Source organism: Budorcas taxicolor, chromosome 10, assembly GCF_023091745.1.
Source record: "Budorcas taxicolor isolate Tak-1 chromosome 10, Takin1.1, whole genome shotgun sequence".
Taxonomy (NCBI): Eukaryota; Metazoa; Chordata; class Mammalia; order Artiodactyla; family Bovidae; genus Budorcas; species Budorcas taxicolor.
Genome location: NC_068919.1, coordinates 4,908,714 through 4,928,596, shown reverse-complemented (window position 1 = coordinate 4,928,596; position 19,883 = coordinate 4,908,714). Strand labels below are relative to the sequence as shown.

Below are 19,883 nucleotides of genomic sequence, written 5' to 3'. Positions count from 1 at the left end.
ATGCTGAGAGCATGAAGCTGACCATAACGGAGCACTTATACCATGCAGCAGATACTACAAAACAGGGCTCTTTCCTCCCAGCTAAGCCAGTGGTTACAAAAAAACACTGGCCATCTGTATGTCTTCCTTAAATGCAAATCAAAACTTCAAAGAGGTATCATTTCACACTGGTGAGAACGGCTACCATTAAAAAGTCTACAAATAATAAATGCTGGAGAGGGTATGGAGAAAAGGGAATCTTCCTACACTGTTGATGGGAATGTAAGTTGGTGCAGTCAACTTATGGGAGGTTCCTCAGAAAACGAAAAACAGAATTACCATATGATCCAGCAATCTCACTCCTGGTATATACCCAGACAAAACTATAATTTGAAAAGATACATGCATCCTTATGTTCATCAGGTCAGTTCAGTTGCTCAGTTGTGTCCAACTGTTTGCAAGCCCATGAATCGCAGCACGCCAGGCCTCCCTGTCCATCACCAAATCCCGGAGTTCACTCAAACTCATGTCCATCGAGTCCATGATGCCATCCAGCCATCTCATCCTCTGTTGTCCCCTTCTCCTCCTGCCCCCAATCCCTCCCAGCATCAGGGTCTTTTCCAATGAGTCAACTCTTCGCATGAGGTGGCCAAAGTATTGGAGTTTCAGCTTCAGCATCAGTCCTTCCAATGAATATTCAGGACTGATTTCCTTAGGATGGACTGGTTGGATCTCCTTGCAGTCCAAGGGACTCTCAAGAGTCTTCTCCAACACCACAGTTCAAAAGCATCAATTCTTCGGCACTCAGCTTTCTTCACAGTCCAACTCTCACATCCATACATAACCACTGGAAAAACTATAGCCTTGACAAGATGGACCTTTGTTGGCAAATATCTCTGCTTTTCAATATACTATCTAGGTTGGTCATAACTTTCCTTCCAAGGAGTAAGCATCTTTTAATTTCATGGCTGCAATCACCATCTGCAGTGATTTTGGAGCCCAGACACTGACATTGTTTCCCCATCTATTTCCCATGAAGTGATGGGACCGGATGCCATGATCTTCATTTTCTGAATGTTGAGCTTTAAGCCAACTTTTTCACTCTCCTCTTTCACTCTCATCAAGGGGCTTTTTAGTTCCTCTTGACTTTCTGCCATAAGGGTGGTGTCATCTGTATATCTGAGGTTATTGATACTTCTCCCGGCAATCTTGATTCCAGCCTGTGCTTCATCCAGCCCAGCGTTTCTCATGATGTACTCTGCACATAAGGTAAATAAGCAGGGTGACAGTATACAGCCTTGACGTGCTCCTTTCCCTGTGTGCAGCACTATTTACAATAGCTAGGACACAAACAGATGAACGGATAAAAATGTGGCACATAAATACAATAGAATACTACTCAGCCATAAAAATGAATGAAACATAGATGTGACTGAAAATTATCATGGGGCTGATAGCTGAGGTGGTCAAGAATCCGCTTCCAATGCAGGAGACCTGGGTTTGATCCCTGGGTTGGGAAGATCCCCTGGAGAAGGATAAGGCTACCCATTCTGGTATTCTGGCCTGGAGAATTCCAAGGACTGTATAGTCCATGGGGTCACAAAAGAGTCAGACACAACTGAGCAACTTTCACTTCACAAAGATTATCACAGTAAGTGAAGTCAGAAAGAGAATGACAAATAGCATATGATACCACTTATATGTGGAATTTAAAATATGGTGCAAATAAACCTATCTACAAATCAGAAACATACTCACAGACATAGAGAGCAGACTTGTGCTTGCCAAGGGGAAAGGATAGAGTGGGGAGAACTACTGGGAGTTTGGGATTAGTAGAGGTAAAGGATTCCATGTAGGATGGATAAACAACAAACTCCTACTGTGTAGCACAGGGAACTATGCTCAGTGTCTCGTGATGAACAATAATGGAAAAGAACATTTTTTAAAAAGAATGCATGTGTATTACTGAGTCACTTTGCTGTATAGCAGAAATTGGCATTACTCTGTAAATCAACTATATGTCAATAAAATTCTCAGTCACAAAAATTCCTATCCTATCTTCCATGGTAACTAGATGTAGAAGTTCCTTTGACACCATCTCAAGAATGACAAATAAATGCCCACAAAGAAGGTTCTAGCTGATCAGGAACACTAATACTAGACTTAATGTGAGTGAAAAATAAATCTTCATTGTATTAAGCACAAAGACTTGGGGAGACTGCTGTTATAGCTGTTTCTATTGTTACACTAGTGAAACTGCCTAGCCTGACCATCTCAAGTAAAGCTCATATAGACAACCTCTATTCACGGATTCAGTAGTCATGTATGGATGTGAGAGCTCAACAATGAAAAAGGGGCGCCAAAGAACCAATGCCTTCAAACTATGGTGCTGGAGAAGACTCTTGAGAGTCTCTTGGACTACAAGGAGATCCAATCAGTTAATCCTAAAGGAAATCAGTCCTGAATGTTCATTGGAAGGACTGATGCTGAAGCTGAAGCTCCAATACTTTGTCTACCTGATGCAAAGAGCTAAGTCATTGGAAAAGACCCTGATGCTGGGAAAGACTGAAGGCAGGAGGAGAAGGGGATGACAGAGGATGAGATGGCTGGCTGTCATCACTGACTCAGTGGACATGAGTTTGAGCAAACTCCAGGAGATGGTGAAGGACAGGGAAGCCTGGTGTGCTGCAGTCCTGGGGTCACAAAGAGTCGGACACGACTGAGCGACTGAACAACAGCAACAGGGAGTCAAGAGTCTCCAGTTAGCTTTTCGTATCCCACTTTTACAAAGAAGTCAACCAAAGATTAGTGGACACCTGATGAAAGCTCTAAATAAAAGCTAAGGACAAAACTAGAGGTGAAGAGCAACCAAAAGGAAATAAACCAGGAAGAGAGAAGAAAGTATATGTCATTAATACTAGTGAGGTAAGAAAAGATAATCCAACTGTGAACAGGAACAGCATAACATACAACAGTAACAGTAAAATTTTTTAGAAAGAGTTCATGTAAACTAAAAATATGAGGAGAAATTTTAAAATTCAGGGGAAAGACTGGAAAATAAAGTGAGAAAACTAGTCAAAAAATTGGACCAAAGGGCAGAAAAATAGGTGAGAAAGAATAGCAGAAGTAGAACAACAATCCAGAGGAATGCTGAATAAAAGGAGATTCGAAAAAAAGAACTGAGAAATTTTTCAAGGAGAGAAAACAAGAATTTCCAGAATTAAAGGGCCCATCAAGAACCCAGCACAACTAATGAAAACAGATTCATAGCAAGGGTCTGTGAAACTTACGAAACTGCAGACAAACAGGAGTCTACATATTTTCTGGAGAGTAAAAAGAGGTCAGTACACAAAGAATACATAATTAGAATTTCATCAGGCTTTTTGATAACGATACTGGAAACTAAAAGGTAATAGAGCAATGCCATCAAAATTCTGAGGAAAGGTTATTTCCAGCAAGAATTCTATAGGCGGTCAATGAAAAGCTACAGTCTCTTCAGACTTGCAAAGTCTCAAAGAGATTTATTAATATCTCCCATGATCTTTCTTTCTCAAGAAGTTACTGGGAGATATGTTCCACCATGGTAAGGTAATAAACCAAAAAAAACAGGCAAGAGGAGACCCAGCACACGAAGAGGATAAAGGAATACCTACAATAACAAAGACTCTAGCATGGCTGCCATAAAGGATTTCAGGAAAGAGTCCCCCTTTTTTTCTGTTTGGTGAGTTCCAGAGTCCCCCTGTGGATAGCTGTTCAACAGCTGGTTGTATTCTGGTACTCTTACACGAAGAGATGAGCGCATGTCCTTCTACTCTGCCATCTGGAATCAATCTCTCCAGGAGAGATTTCTTCCAGAATAAGAAACTGATAGAAAATGTATATAACTGAGACAACGGACAGAGACATGAATTAGGGGTAAGTAAACAAAAGATTAGATCAAAGGAAAAGGTGACTGCATCTTCAAGGAAAAGGGAATGTCAGGAAAAACTAAGCGATTTATAATATGGTTCAGATGAGGATGGTGTTCACAAAAGAAACTAATGTAAACAGCAAATACGGATCTAACCAAAATTATGAAATAACTATAAAAGGATTGGAAGGATACAGATGTTGAGTGGGAGGGGTGGAAAAAGAGCTAAATAATCATTTTCAATAGCAGAAGTCAACAGATCATGCCTACAAGTGAAAAATGCCCATTGCCTACAGGCAACAAAACCACCATGTTATTTAATAAACATGTAATAAACACCAAGTTATCAGATAAATGTATGTACCTACAGGAGGGGGGGAATAAGAGCATGTTATTTTTCATAATAAATTCTATAGAACTATATAATAGTTCTTTATGTGTGTGCATTCAGTCAGTTAGTCATATCCGACTCTTTAGGACTCTTTACGACCCTGTTAGGGTCCTCTGTCCATGGGATTTTCCCAGCAAGAATAATGGAATAGGTTGCCATTTCCTCCTCCAAAGAGTCTTCCTGACCCAGGGATGGAATTCCCATCTCCTGCACTGCAGGCAGATTCTTTACTGCTGAGCCAGTGGGGAATCCAGCTACATTCTATACCCTATGTTTATGTATACAACTTTGATAAGCATGCTAAAAATAAAGAAGGGAGGGAAGAGAGTATGGATTCTGCAACCAGACTACCTGGGTTTATTCCTGAATATGGTCTTTATTAACTGTGCAACTTTGAGCAAATTGCTCTACCTGCCTGAGTTTTCCTCTGGTAGCAAGAATAATAATATTTACCTCACAGAGTTATTGTGAGGATTGAATTAATACACATAATGCTCTAAAAAACAACAGCTGGCACATAATAAGCATGGATTAACATTGACTTACTTTAGAATATTCATTTCGAGGCATTGTCATCATCCATTAAACAGCTCTAGAATTCTAATGATAGTATAAAGGTCTTATAGGAGTTTTAAGAAAAGTTATCTTTTTGCATTACATTATTGTTTATAAACAAATAACAGGCTAAATATGTTAAACTTTAATTACGTTTCACTGTTTTAACAGTGAAAAGAATTTCTCATACAAACTTCAAGACTGCTACTTGGAATCATCTTTCTTAAAATACCAAGCAATACTCAGCTAAGAAAATCAATACTAGAAAGAAGCCCTGAAATTTTATTCAAGCAACCGAAGTCTAAGTTAATATTAAACAAATCAAGTCTCTACTGACAAAAGAAAATTTCCCATTCTTTAAAAATCAGTTTAATTTAACAGCTTTCATAAAGAAGCCTAGAGGTTGCTTCAGGCTGATCATATTTCCTAATGCTACAGTCTCATAACAGAAGTCAGAAGATACACACACATTTCAGTCAGTCACGTCCCCTGGATTACATCAGTCTAAAGACAAGTAGAATTACATGAAGGCAACAATGCTTATTATTTTTAATACTTCTTAATCCACGCTTAAAACTAAATTTTAAAAATCCTCCAGTAGCCCACTAATAAAACCTTACCTTTTTCTATGTTCCTTCCTTGATTCTAAACATATATCCTAAACAAAAGGGGACTTTAAAACCCAAACTTTCCTCTAATCAGACAGTAAATATACCATTATCCGCTTCCCTGCCTCCCACAAATAAGTTTTTTCTTAAGGTGCATTCATTTACTCCACTGAACATCAGAATATCAATAATCACCAACACAAAAAGAAAGTTTCTTTTCCAAAAGAGCTTAAAACAAGAAATAAAATGAATATATCTACTTAGTATTTTTATTTCATATTCTATATTTTGCCTGTTTTATTGTTCAAAAAAGAAACAGACATCTTTATGATAAAAGGGGGGAACCTCTGACATAAGAACAACACAAAAAATATATTCAATACTGTAAGAAGCCAAGGGGAACACATGATTTTCAGCAGCAAGATTATCTTCAAAGAAAAGTGACATATATCTAGGGATGGACTTACAGAACAGACAGAATTCAGGAATGCAGAGGAGGAGGAATGTGATGCTACATGATATTGGAGGCAGAAGGAAATGTCTGGGCCAAAGCACGGACCAAAGCATGGCCAAAGTGAGCAGCATATATGAGGAATAATAATTAGTTTACTTTGCATTAAGATGCAGAAGGGAGAGAAAGACTGTCTTTTTCCTAAAGGGAACAGAAGTTTGCAAACTAAGCCACAGAGCACTCCAACATTTAGAAAACATGAAAAAGAGAAGCCCTCAACAGAAAAAATTCAGTTAGCGTGGGGTTTTTTTTGCCAGATCTCGCCCAAGTTGGAAGTCTGCCTGGAAACTTGGTATATGTGAGTAGGCTTCACTTTTAGCCTGAGTGTATAAAGAACAAGCAGTCACCATTGGGCTACCCCTAAATCCCAACCAACAAGGAGAGAAGACAGCACCTGCAACAAAAATTATACTAGCACTTGCCCAGACAGTTTATTAAATTTCTTTGAATTCAATGGTGTTTCCCCCTACAACATATAAAAATGTATTAATAATGCTTAGCACAAGAAAGCACTCAATATGTGAAAGCTGTTCTCAACACTCTAAAATTAACACCTATCACACTAAGAAGTTTGCCACTTTCAGTGGCAAAAACCCTATTATTTAATTTAAATAACAAACAGCTGAGAAGGTGACAGACTGAGTATGAAATATTTAAAGAGAGAGCCTGAACCGTGGTGGAAGCTGACAGGTCTGAGAACTAAAAAACAAAGTAAAATTTGGGGAGGAAAGTTGGAGTAAGGTACCTAGACAATTCAATGGGAAAAGAATAGTCTTTTCCACAAATGGTGAGAGGAAAACTGGATAGCTACCTGCAAAAAATGACATTAACCTTTACCCCACACCATACACAGAGCTAATTCAAAAAAAGATCACAGACCTAAATGTAAGAAAACTACAAAACTCCTGAAAGGAAATATAACCTATATGATCTTGGATTAGACAAAGTTTTCTTAGATATGCCAAAAAAAAAAAACACAAAACACCACAGGCAAAGGGGCAGGGAGAAAGGATAAACTGGACAAAATCAAAATAAGAAACCTTTACGGACTTCCCCTGTGGTCCACTGGTTAAGAATCTGCCTTCCAGGGCAGGGGATGTGGGTTCGATCCCTGGTCAGGGAACTAAGTTCCCACATGTCACAGGGTAACAAAGGCTGTGCACCACAACAAAGAGCTGATGTGGCCAAATAAATACAGACTTTAAAAATCACAAACCTCTGTGCTGCAAATGACACTGGCAGGAAAGTGGAAGCAACAACAAAGATGTGCAACTCACGTGTCTGCAAGGTGTCTGCATCCAGAGTACATCAAGAACTCTTACAAACTCAATAACCAAGACATATAACCCAACTTAAAAAGGGATTAAGGATTTGAATAGACTTTTTCTCCAAAGGTATACAAATGGCCAATAAGCACATGAAAAGATGCTCACTGACACTGTCATTAGGAAAATATAAATGAAAATCACAATGAGATACCATCTGACATCCACCACATTAACTAGAATCAAAAAGACATGCAATAAGAGTTAATGAAGATATGAAGAAATTGGAGCCTTCATACATTGCTGATGGGTATTTAAACTGGAATAGACAGTCTGGAGAATGATCTGGCAGTTCTTTAAACAATTAATAAACATAGTTACCATATGACCTAGTCATTCCACTCCTAGATACATAACCAAAAGATACGAAAATATATGTCCACAGAAAAAATTTGTACATGAATGTTCAGAGCAACACTATTCACAGTAGTCAAAAAGTAGAAACAGTTCAAACATCCATCAACTGATAAAGGGACAAACAAATGTGGTATGTCTATACAATGGAATATTATTTGGCGATAAAAATGCAGTACTGACGCGTGCTACTACATGGGTGAATCCTGAAAACATGCTAAGTGAAAAGACGTCAGCCACGAAAGACTACATATTTCATGATTTCATTTATATGAGATGTCTAGAATAGGCAAATCTCAATACACAGAAAATAGATTAGTAGTTGCCAAAGGCTGGGGGGAGTAGAGATCAGGGACTGACTGTTAATGGGTATGAGGTTTCATTTGTTTCGATAAAAATGTTCTAAATATACATTATGCTGATAGCTGCATTAATACAGCCATGAATAAAAAAATTTTTTTAATCACTGAATTATATATTTTAAATGGGTAAATTTTATAGTATGTGAATTATAAATTATACCTTAAAGATTTTTTTAAAGGTTAGTTAATTCTTTAAAATTAAAAAGAAAAAAAAAAAGCCAGGGCAAGTTTTTTTTTTAGCTTTCTGTTTAAAATACCTCCCAATGAAACTCTTTTCTGGAAGAATCTTGTAGAACTTTGCATTTTGTAATAAGAAGGAAGTTCACTCCAAAACAAGGTCTACAAAGAGACGATTCATTTTGAGGAAACAGAAAGAACATCCAAGAACAATCTCTGGACTGTTCTGTAGTCCCTTAGCTATATAACTTTCCAACCAAGGATAGGAAGTAACAAGAAGTAGTAATAATAAGAGTAGCAATGAAAGTTACTATTAATTTAGGTAACAAGTACTGAGTTTTTATTATGCATCAGGTTTTGAAAGTATTTTCTTACCCAATATTCACTTTAAAAAACCGTATTCAAAATAAAAGTCCACAGCAGAAGACTGGTTAAATAAATTATGATATATTATACAATAAACTATTATATAGTCACTAAAAAATCATTTTCTGGATATGATACCAAAAGCACAGGAGAAAAAAAAAGATGGACCTCACCAAAATAAAAAATTTTGTGCATCAAAAGACACTATCCTTTGAAAAGGGATACCACTCCTTGGGTGAATAAGCAACCCACTGATTGGGAGAAAATATCTGCAAATCATGTATCTGATAAGAAGCAACTCAACAACAAAGAAACCAAATAGCCTGATTATAAAATGGGCAAAGTACTTAGATATTTCTCCAAAGAAGATAAACAAATGATCAGTAAACACACAAAATGATGCTCAACATCACTAGTTAACAGGGAAGTGTAACCTAACACCCAGGTTCACAGCAGCGTTATTCACAATAGTCAAAAAGTGGAACTCAAGCATCCATTAACAGACAAACGGACAAATAATGCATGGCACGTGCATATATACATGTTATTCAGCCTTGAAAAAGAAGGAAAGTTGACACACGCAACAGCACCGGTAAATCTTTGAAGACGCCATGCCACGTGAAGGGCTTCCCAGGGGGCACTAGTGGTGAAGAGCCCACCTGCCAGGGCAGGAAAATAAGACACACAGGTTCAGTCCCTGGGTCAGGAAGATCCCATGGAGGAGAGCATGGCATCCAATTCCAGTATTCTTGCCTGGAGAATCCCATGGACAAAGGAGCCTGGTGGGCTACAGTCCATGGGGTCACAGAGTCAGACACGACTGAAGCGCCTTAGCATGCATGCATAGCACGTGCCTGCTAAGTGAAAGATGCCAGTCACGAAAGGACAAACATTGCGTGATTTCTCCTTCATGAGATTCCTAACCAAATTCATTGAGACAGAAAGTAGAACGGTGGTTGCCAGTGGCTTTCCAGGGGGAAGGGGACCATGGGGGGTTAAGAGTTTACCAGTGTACAAAGTTTCAAGTGGGGAAGATGAAGTTCTCTAGATGGATGGCAGTGATGGTTACACAACACTTTACTTAATGCCACAGAGCTATATCCTTAAAATGGTAAACCTGTTACAAACGATTTATCACCATAAACATCATTTTATAACAATCACACTAAGAATTATCAGTGACAGGTAATGGCAGAATACATGTGTGGTGGGATGAACTGGCAATCTTGCCCACTTAACTGGCTAGCACACAGTCATCAAAACAGTACAGTGGGTCTGACACACTGATCAAGAGCCCTTTCCTCCTGGCTAACAACGAGAACAGTGACTGACAGCTATGGATTCCTGCATTGGAGGCTCCAAGCAAAGCAGAAAAGATGTACATGCTTCCTGGCACGGTAACAGAGCTGGTCTAGCAGGCATCACATGAACTTTGCTCATCTATAATTAAGGCTGTGAGATGTCTGAGAAAGATAAAAGCTTTTCTTCCTGAGCTGTGTTCCTTCACAGGTTACTTAGGAAACGAAACCAGCTTGATCACGGGTCTCATTAACACAGAGGCTGCACAGAATTGAGCGCTCACTTTTACCTTCATTTGCTGGGCGAGCTCTCCTACCTCTCCAAACCAGGTAGAGGAGAAAATAATTGAGCAGAGGAGAGCACCACTGCCTCTCCTGCAGAGGCGAGAGGCAGTGTTCAACCATGCGAAATACAAGTGGGATTCAAGGAGAAGCGCCGCTTCCTGTGGAGAGCATGACAGGGATGATGTCATCTGACTGAAAGGCCTGAAGAAGAGAAGGCGCGGTCTGACACAGGCATGAGTCCCTCTCTTTCTCTCTGACTTCATCTCCGGTCACTCTTCCCTGCGATCACTCCGCTTGCCTTCTCACTATTTCTCCACACCAACTGTGGACCCGTCTGAGGGATCCTACACCTCTTTCTGCCTGAAATGTTCCTTCCTCAGTTTTTCTCAAACACTCCCTCACTTCATTCGGTTCATCTTCTCCAACGTCAGGTTTGCAAAGAGTCTTTCCTTGATTATTTTCTTTAAGATAGCTTCTCCCCATCATTCTTTATCTGCCTACACGGTTTAATTTTTTTTTCATAGACTAATCACAGTTTGACATAATTCATTTATTGTTTATTTCTTGTCACTGGAAAGTATTAATAAACCCACAGGGCAGGAAGGCTGTCAGTCTTACTCATTACAATATTATAAGAGCTTAGAACAGGGGCATACAAAACAACAAATAAATATGTGTTGAAGGAATATGGGCAGGGGAGGAGAGAAAGCAGAGTGCAATGGACAGGTCAGAGAGTATCCAAAAAGGACACTCTCCATCTGAATGCAGAGCTCCAGAGAAGAGCAAGAAGAGATAAGAGAGCCGTCTTCAGCGATCAATGCAAAGAAATCGAGGAAAACAACAGAATGGGAAAGACTAGAGATCTCTTCAAGAAAATTAGAGATACCAAGGGAACATTTCATGCAAAGATGGGCTCAATAAAGGACAGAAATGGTATGGACTTAACAGAAGCAGAAGATATTAAGAAGAGGTGGCAAGAATACACGGAAGAACTGTACAAAAAAAGATCTTCATGACCCAGATAGTCATGATGATGTGATCACTAATCTAGAACCAGACATCTTGGAATGTGAAGTGAAGTGGGCCTTAGAAAGCATCACTACGAACAAAGCTAGTGGAGGTGATGGAAACAGGTGAGCTGTTTCAAATCCTGAAAGATGACGCTGTGAAAGTGCTGCACTCAATATGCCAGCAAATTAGGGAAAACTCAGCAGTGGCCGCAGGACTGGAAAAGGTCAGTTTTCACTTCAATTCCAAAGAAAGGCAATGCCAAAGAATGCTCAAACTACCGCACAACTGCACTCATCTCACATGCTAGTAAAGTAATGCTCAAAATTCTCCAAGCCAGGCTTCAGCAATACGTGAACCGTGAACTCCCTGACGTTCAAGCTGGGTTTAGAAAAGGCAGAGGAACCAGAGATCAAATTGCCAACATTCGCTGGATCATTGAAAAGGCAAGAGTTCCAGAAAAACATCTATTTCTGCTTTATTGACTATACCAAAGCCTTTGACTGTGTGGATCACAATAAACTGTGGAAAATTCTGAAAGAGATGGGAATAGACCACCTGACCTGCCTCTTGAGAAATCTGTATGCAGGTCAAGAAGCAACAGTTAGAACTGGACATGGAACAACAGACTGGTTCCAAATAGGAAAAGGAGTACGTCAAGGCTGTATATTGTCACCCTGCTTATTTAACTCATATGCAGAGTACATCATGAGAAACAGTGGGCTGGAAGAAATACAAGCTGGAATCAAGATTGCCAGGAGAAATATCAATAACCTCAGATATGCAGATGACACCACCCTTATGGCAGAAAGTGAACTAAAGAGCCTCTTGATGAAAGTGAAAGAGGAGAGCGAAAAAGTTGGCCTAAAGCTCAACATTCAGAAAACGAAGATCATGGCATCTGGTCCCATTACTTCATGGGAAATAGATGGGGAAATAGTGGAAACAGTGTCAGACTTTATTTTTTTGGGCTCCAGAATCACTGCAGATGGTGACTGCAGCCATGAAATTAAAAGATGCTTACTCCTTGGAAGAAAAGTTATGACCAACCTAGATAGCATATTCAAAAGCAGAGACATTACTTTGCCGACTAAGGTCCGTCTAGTTAAGGCTATGGTTTTTCCTGTGGTCATGTATGGATGTGAGAGTTGGGCTGTGAAGAAAGCTGAGCGCCGAACAATTGATGCTTTTGAACTGTGGTGTTGGAGAAGACTCTTGAGAGTCCCTTGGACTGCAAGGAGATCCAACCAGTCCATTCTGAAGGAGATCAACCCTGGGATTTCTTTGGAAGGAATGATGCTAAAGCTGAAGCTCCAGTACTTTGGCCACCTCATGAGAACAGTTGACTCACTGGAAAAAACTCTGATGCTGGGGGGATTGGGGGCAGGAGGAGAAGGGGACGACCGAGGATGAGATGGCTGGATGGCATCACGGACTCGATGGACGTGAGTCTGAGTGAACTCCGGGAGATGGTGATGAACAGGGAGGCCTGGCGTGCTGCGATTCATGGGGTCGCAAAGAGTCAGACACGACTGAGCGACTGAACTGAACTACTTTCAAAGGACTGAGCCTGGAAGTGTCTCCCCTTGGAGTCTTAAGAATTTAACACCTGATAGCTAGAATGTTGGCCTTTACTCCTCCTACATAGCTTGAGAGTTTCCTGACCCTTTAGCAAAGAAAGCTGTATATCAGTATTGCAGTTCAGATGAGTTGGTGAGAGAAGGCTGACAGGGCCAGAACTGCCTTGGCTTAGCAGCAGCAGCAGTGAAGAAATCAGTAACCCAAAAGTACAAAGACAATTTCAAGTGCTAAAGAAGGAATCCTTTGACTTTATCACAAAAATTAGCAAAGATTTCCCTTCAGAATCAAAAAAAGGGAAGGACCCTGATACACTCAGGTTACTTACATAAGTTCAGTTCTATGGGGGGAGGTAGGTAGATACATATGGAGAAAAAAATACATGCAACTTATTAAAATGCAATTAATATAATTATGCATTTTTAAATATTTAATAACCAAACAGCTAGACATGAGATGATTGGATAGCATCACCAACTCAATGAACATGAATTTGAGCAAACATTGGGAGATAGTGAAGGACAAGGAAGCCTGGTACACTGCAGTCCATGGGGTTGCAAAGAGGTGGACATGACTTAGTGACATGACATTAACAGCAAGACATTAAAATATTTGGTTATCTTAAAGCCACAAGTGTTCTATAAATCCAATAACAGCTTCAATGCATTCTTTGTGCTATTAGTGTTTAAAAGGGATATACTCTTCATTGGGATATTCTACAGAAAAAATTTAAGAAGACATAGAGAAGAAGTACATTAAATAGCAACAGTTATCTACGGGTGGTGAAATCAAGGATGACCTTAGTGATCTTAATACTTACATATATGTAATCACAATAAATTTATTTAAAAATTAATAATTTAGCAATCAGCTTAACTAAAGAAATATAATACTGCCACCCAATACAAGGCCTTTTTCTGTTCTGAAAGGCAGAGGAGTGGACTATAACATTTTCCTACTTATAACCTTTTCCTCCAAACCCAAAATCACTGTGATGGTGAACATTTTATTTCTTCCTTTCAACACAATTGGCAATAGGTTTATTAATCTTAATTTTTAAAAGAGCAAGTCTTTAAGCATACTACCTACAAAAATTGTGATTATATTAGAATTTGAATTTTTCAATATTCCACTGGTATAAGGAGTACCTTGAACTGAGTAATAAGTAAGATCTTTTGTGTCATGTGTTCAGAACCACATAGTACCAAGAACTAGTCTTGAGAGTAACATCCTCAATCTAAAATTACCGAGAATGGGGCTTTCCTGGTGGTCCAGTGGTTCCAAATCTGCTTTGCAATGCAAGGAACACGGGTTTGCCCCCTAGTCCAGGAAGCTCCCAGATGCTGCACAGCAACTAAGCCCATGCGCCACGACGACTGGGCCGCGCTCTAGAGCCCGTGAGCCACCACTGCTGAGCCCACGCGCTGCGGCCACTAAAGGCCCTGCACCTGGAGCCTGCGCTCCTCAGCAGGCGACGCCACTGCAGTGAGCAGCCAGCACACTGCAGCAAAGGGAAGCTCCCGCTCGCCGCAACTAGAGAAAGCCTGCTATGGCAATGAAGACCCTGCAACCAAAAAATAAAATATATCTTAAAAAAATAAATAAAATTACAGAGAAGAAGAAAATATCTATTCAAAAGAAATAACATGAGCTAATGAAGAGGGAATAGTGGACACTTTTTTGCCTACCCACATCCACTCCTCTCTTCCACCTTTCCAACAGAATACCAATTTTCTTCATATTTCCATTCTCATCCTCAGCGGCAAGTGAAAGTGTGAAAGTTGCTCAGTCGTGTCTGACTCTTTGCAACCACATGGACTATACACTCCATGGAATTCTCCAGGCCAGAATACTGGAGTGGGTAGTCTTTCCCTTCTCCGGGGATCTTCCCAACCCAGGGATCGAACCCAGGTCTCCCGCATTGCGGGCAGATTCTTTACCAGCTGAGCCACAAGGGAAGCCCGAGCTGTAAGGGTGGATCCCAATTACTCTAACCAGAACAGTCTAGACTCACCCAGACTGAAGGGAAAGACACAGTCTAGGATTATAGGAACAGATCACTCTCTCCTTGTTAATTTTATTAATTAAAACTGATTTCAAGGAGGAAATCAACCTTTGGATATCAACTTTGTGAAGTGCAGGGCAGAGAAAGAGAAAGAAACTGGATTTATAGTGAAGTAATTGATTTGCTGAATGAAATAATTTCAGAGTTTGTCTATTAGTCTGCATTTCCTATTCTATATCCTAACAAAGTTCTTTTTAAAGCAAATTGGAGTCGAGTTACATAAAACGCAATTTGTATAGCCAAAAGTGTCCTAACTCATGTGGAAGGAAATAAAACAATTTTGAATTATCTTGTTAACAGAACAGTCAAATACTATGTGTTAATATGTGTTAATACCTAAATTTAAACTTAGAATTGTTGACATCTCAATCATAAAAATAAGTTTAACTATCCCACTTGCCATAATGTCTTAATAGCTGCAAAAAAAGACATCAGTCAACACCAATGCATCTTTCTCAAAGAAATTTTTGAAAGAAAAATAGTTATATATACCTATACTTTATATTTTTTCTGTAAACAAATTCAAAAAAAGGAAAGAACAATATGAGCATTCTATCTAGGGCTTGCATTTGGTTGAAAAACAACTTAATAATCAGATATAGTTTATAAGAATGTTGAGACAACTCATGTATGTAATAGTCTGAAAACTTTCCTGTTTGTACTTTGTGTACACCCTTACACATACACAATTGCTTAAATCTGTAGACACAATTACAGTAATTCATATAAAAGGAAAACACTTTTCCTTTATTATAGGTATTCACCAAAGGATATGCCATGGTGCATTAATAACGTGAGAATCATAACCCAAGGGTTTTTTTCCTTGTTGATGGCTATATAAAATGTATATCTGGCTTATGAAATATAAATCTCTTCAGTGATTTAGAGTAATATACAAATATTGCCAGGCAAATATTAAAACACTGAAGTTTACTGTTGCCAAGTGGCTGTGGCTAAATGTCAATTAAAGAAGTAAAGCAAGAAAAACATTTGAATTTCTGCAGTCAAGTTCAAGGATGTGCTTGCATGCTAAGTCGCTTCAGTCGGTCTGACTCTTTGCAACCCTATGGACTGTAGCCTGCCAGGTTCCTCTGTCCATGGAATTCTCTAGGCAAGAATACTGGAGTGGGTTGCCATGCCCTCCTCCAGGGGATCTTCCTGACCCAGGGACAGAACCCGCATCTCTTACGTCTCCTTCACTGGCAGGTAGGCTCGCTATCACTAGCGACACCTGGGAAGCCCAGCTCAAGAATACAGGAGGGAAAACCAAAAGTGAATGAATTCTGAGTCCACTCTTGAAATCTTACATGTCTGATTCTAGCAGAATGAACCAAAAACATCAGTTTAGAAAACCGAGGGTGACTTCCTATGTCCCAAACATTGAACAGCAGGTTGGAGGCACAATCAAATCTAAACATTTATTACAGCAGGAACTGGACATCTGTACTATTAAAGGGTAAATACAAACTGTTGTATCATAAGGGAGAATAAATGAGAAATGGAAATCCAATGCAGCAAGGGAAACTGGTTGGCATGGTTAAACAGTTTTCAAACTCTTCAGTGTCAAATCATTATTGCTGGACTCAAACCTCAGCATCTAATCAGAGTACAGGAATGGTACCCAAACCACACCCCTAGATATCCCTCAATAAATTAAACTCAAAACTGTCAATGTTATTGGATACATACTTCCTAAAGTCTTCTTTCAACTAAAAACCAAAACAGTTGCAGTAACAGCTGTTTCATTACTTCCGTCCTAAAGACATGGATTCATAAAACTTTCAGTTAATAAAAAGACTAAATTTCAAGAGTTGGAAGGAACCTTGGGAAATCATTCCTAAACACACTCCATCTCAAGCTAGGAAACTCTGATGAATATGTTTAGCAAAGAAATACAGAGTTCTTTATATTTAAGGCTTAATGTTGATTGCTGAGGGTAACACAAATATGTTTAAAAACTGATATCTTCTGTTAAGGACTGTATAGGATGCCCCAAGGAATTATGCGATCTGAAACAGAATAGTATACCATCATAAAATAAAAACAAAATCCTAAGAACCAAGAGGAATCTTTAAGCAAGACAAAAAGGCTTCAGTGGATGCTTAAGTGATGAGTTACACTCGGAATCTGGACATCTGGCAATGGCAGGGAAGGACACTGCAAGCAGTGAGAACAGAATAAACTCTGTTGCCCCCATACATGCCGGCCTTGCTTCCTCCTTCCGCAGACAGCCTGTTCTTGCCATGCCAGTCCTGATGTTCTTCCAACAGGACAGGTTCTTCCATTCCCTCCTTAGGGCCTTTGCAGCTACTGCTCCCTTTGCCTGGAAAGAATTTCCCCCAGATAATTGCAATGCTGCCTTCTCACCTCTTTCAAGTCTTTGCTCAAGGATCACCATCTCAGCAGAAACTTACCTGACTATTCTAAAGTGTCACCTTTGCCTTCCCTATCACCCTTCCCTGCTTTATTTTTCCCACAGCACCTATTACTATCCGGTATGGTATATATTCTACTTACTAGCTTTGTCTATGTCCCAGCTGAAAAAGCATAAGTTATCTGTTTGTTCACCTCCAAATTTTAAAACACTGCCTGCACATGGTAGGCATCAAATCAATATTTGTTGACAAACTGACTGATGGTATAAAAACTGAATAAATGAACTGATTGAATGAAAAGGATTCCTGCCTTCAAATAGGCAAGCAAATATATAAATAATCTCAAATTATTCCTGAATGACAAAAATAAATAAACAGCTGGCAAAACTCGATTTACAAAAGAGTAACAACATCTCCTGGCATCCGCCACTTGCTCATGTTCAGTGACCACTAGATTCTTCTTTCACATCTCTTAGCAACCTACTCCCAGCCACACCAGTCATTTAGCAATAGACATGAGTTTGAGCAAATTCCGTGAGATAGTGAAGGACAGGAAAACCTGGAGCGCTGCAGTTCACAGGGTGGCAAAGAGTTGGACACTTCTTCACGGCTGAACAACAACAAAATGACACCAGAGCTGCCACTGTTCCACGTTAACCTTAGTGCTACCTACTGAGTAAAGGTGAAAGACATTTCTGTGGCCAGCACTGGACAAGAGAAAAGAGGTATTTCTGCATTTCAAATTTGACACATTTTTCTGCACATAGTTAAAGTATACACTACAGAAGTGGTTACACTGATATTATGGATTAGCCACAAAACCTTCTACTTTGAATAGTGCTTAATTATTAAGTGGAGATATGGAGAAACACATGTTAAAATTCTGTTTTACAACTGGAACATACTGTTTCTACACTGCAGATGGACGGCAGGGTAAAATGGCTCAAAGAAAGATACCTTCAGGAAAGGCTAGCACAGCAATGTATTTAAGGCAAATGGGTAATAATGTAAAATCAAGGATATTTTTTTCCATTCAGAAAAATCAACTAGGATTTTATCCTGGATTAAAGAATGATGAAGAATTCTTAAACATATTAGGATCGAAATTATACTACACTAAAATGAAACAGGAGTAGTACAAAATATTGTTTTCTATTTATCGCCAGCAAAAGCAAAATTACTTACGGATACGAGAAATGAGCTCAAGATTTCTCACTTCAACTAACACCTCTACACAGACTGCATTATCATTTCAGGCAAAGTGAAATTGTCACATTTAATTTTTAAAGGCAGGAATGACTTCCATCTGGGATTTATCTGCATAGAAGTGTTAGCCGTGGCACAGTTTCAATATTTAATTGAAAGTTCATTTTCTGGCTCTAAGGAAAATGTCCAATACAAAGTTATACACAACAATAAATAACGCAACAATAAACAAAAGTTATATGTCCACATTAATCCTATCACTGAGAGCCTAATTTTGTGTTTCCACAGTAGTAAATTTTGCCCTCAGATAGGCACACTGGTCTATAACCCTCCATCAAACAGTGATAAATTACTTGTAAATTACTGACGTAAAACCTGCGTTTTCCCACAATATTTACACTTCTGAAACGGTATAACAAATATTACTATTCTTTGTAAGCAGAAGAAAAACTATAAATTAGGGCAAACTCCCTTAGGTAGAAAAATGACAAACCAGTCGCTGAAATGGTCACTTTCAGGTATAGCATCACCGCTCTACTTGATCAAACAACAATGCTCGCCAGCTATTGCAGGAGTAAGTAAAATACAGCCGCTAGGGGAAAAGCCACAGAGAAACGTTAGGTTCTCACTCATCTTTGTCGTTAAAAAGGAGACACCGGAAAGTCACACTGAGCACTCGATCACGTATGGCAACCTACGGGAGAGACTACAGAGCGTGCAGGTCTCTCCAAACGCAGGAAGCCAAAGTTCCTGAGCGACAAGAGGATTACAGCGGGAAAAAAAACAACACTAGCCCATCTGTCCACACAGGAGAAGAGAAAGAAGTCGGGCAGGAAAGGCTGGGAGTCGGGGAGGTGGGGCTGCCAGACCAGCCGGCTCCGCGCCGTCTCCCTCGGCTGCTAACAGGAGCGGGCTGCAAAGCCGGGTGGGCTCGCGCGCGCGGGTGGGGTGCAGCCGCCGGACCCGCCTCGGCCCCGCACCGCGAAGTCTCCAGGGCCTCGCCCGCACAGCCGGGAAGCCACCCAGCCCACAGACAAGCGGAGGAGCCGCCTGAGAAGAGCCACGTCGGAGGAAGGGAGCGCGGCGGGAGGTGGACACCTGGCACACCCACCCAGAGGCTGACAGCCCGGAGCGCGCGGCGGCCGGGGCGCCAGAAGGGCCGCGGCGCGCCCGAGGGGGTCGCCCGGAGGGCGCTGCCGGCCGCCAACGACTCCCCCTTCGCCCCGATCGGCGGCGGCGGGCACTCACGTAGGGCTGGTAGAACTTGGAGAGCCGCGGCTTCCCGTGGTTGTTAAAGATGAGGATGGCCTTGATCATGGCTGAGCCGGGCGGACCGGGTGGGAACTGGGGGCCAGGGCGGGGGCGGGCGCGCGAGCCTCGCCTCGGGATCTCGCCGGCTGTCCTTCCCCACCCACCCCCTCCCGCACACGCGCGCGCGCGCGCCCCCGAGACTCGGGGCGGGGCTTGCACGGGGCGGGGCTTGGGAGGGGTCAGCACGGGGGGAAGCGGAAACAGCTCCAGGGCCGGGGC

General features: G+C 40.6%; 1 protein-coding gene across 3 annotated transcripts in view; it reads right to left on the bottom strand.

Annotated features, from left to right (window-relative positions):
- Positions 1 to 19,710, bottom strand: part of AP3S1 (adaptor related protein complex 3 subunit sigma 1) — a 71,850-nt gene extending 52,140 nt beyond the window's left edge. For all 3 annotated transcript variants that reach the window (XM_052646819.1, XM_052646820.1, XM_052646821.1), the window contains exon 1: positions 19,602 to 19,710. In XM_052646819.1, coding sequence (XP_052502779.1) covers positions 19,602 to 19,670 — 69 coding nt within the window. In that variant the 5' untranslated portion in view covers positions 19,671 to 19,710. The remainder of the gene's footprint in view (positions 1 to 19,601) is intronic.
- Positions 19,711 to 19,883: the final 173 nt, after the last annotated feature.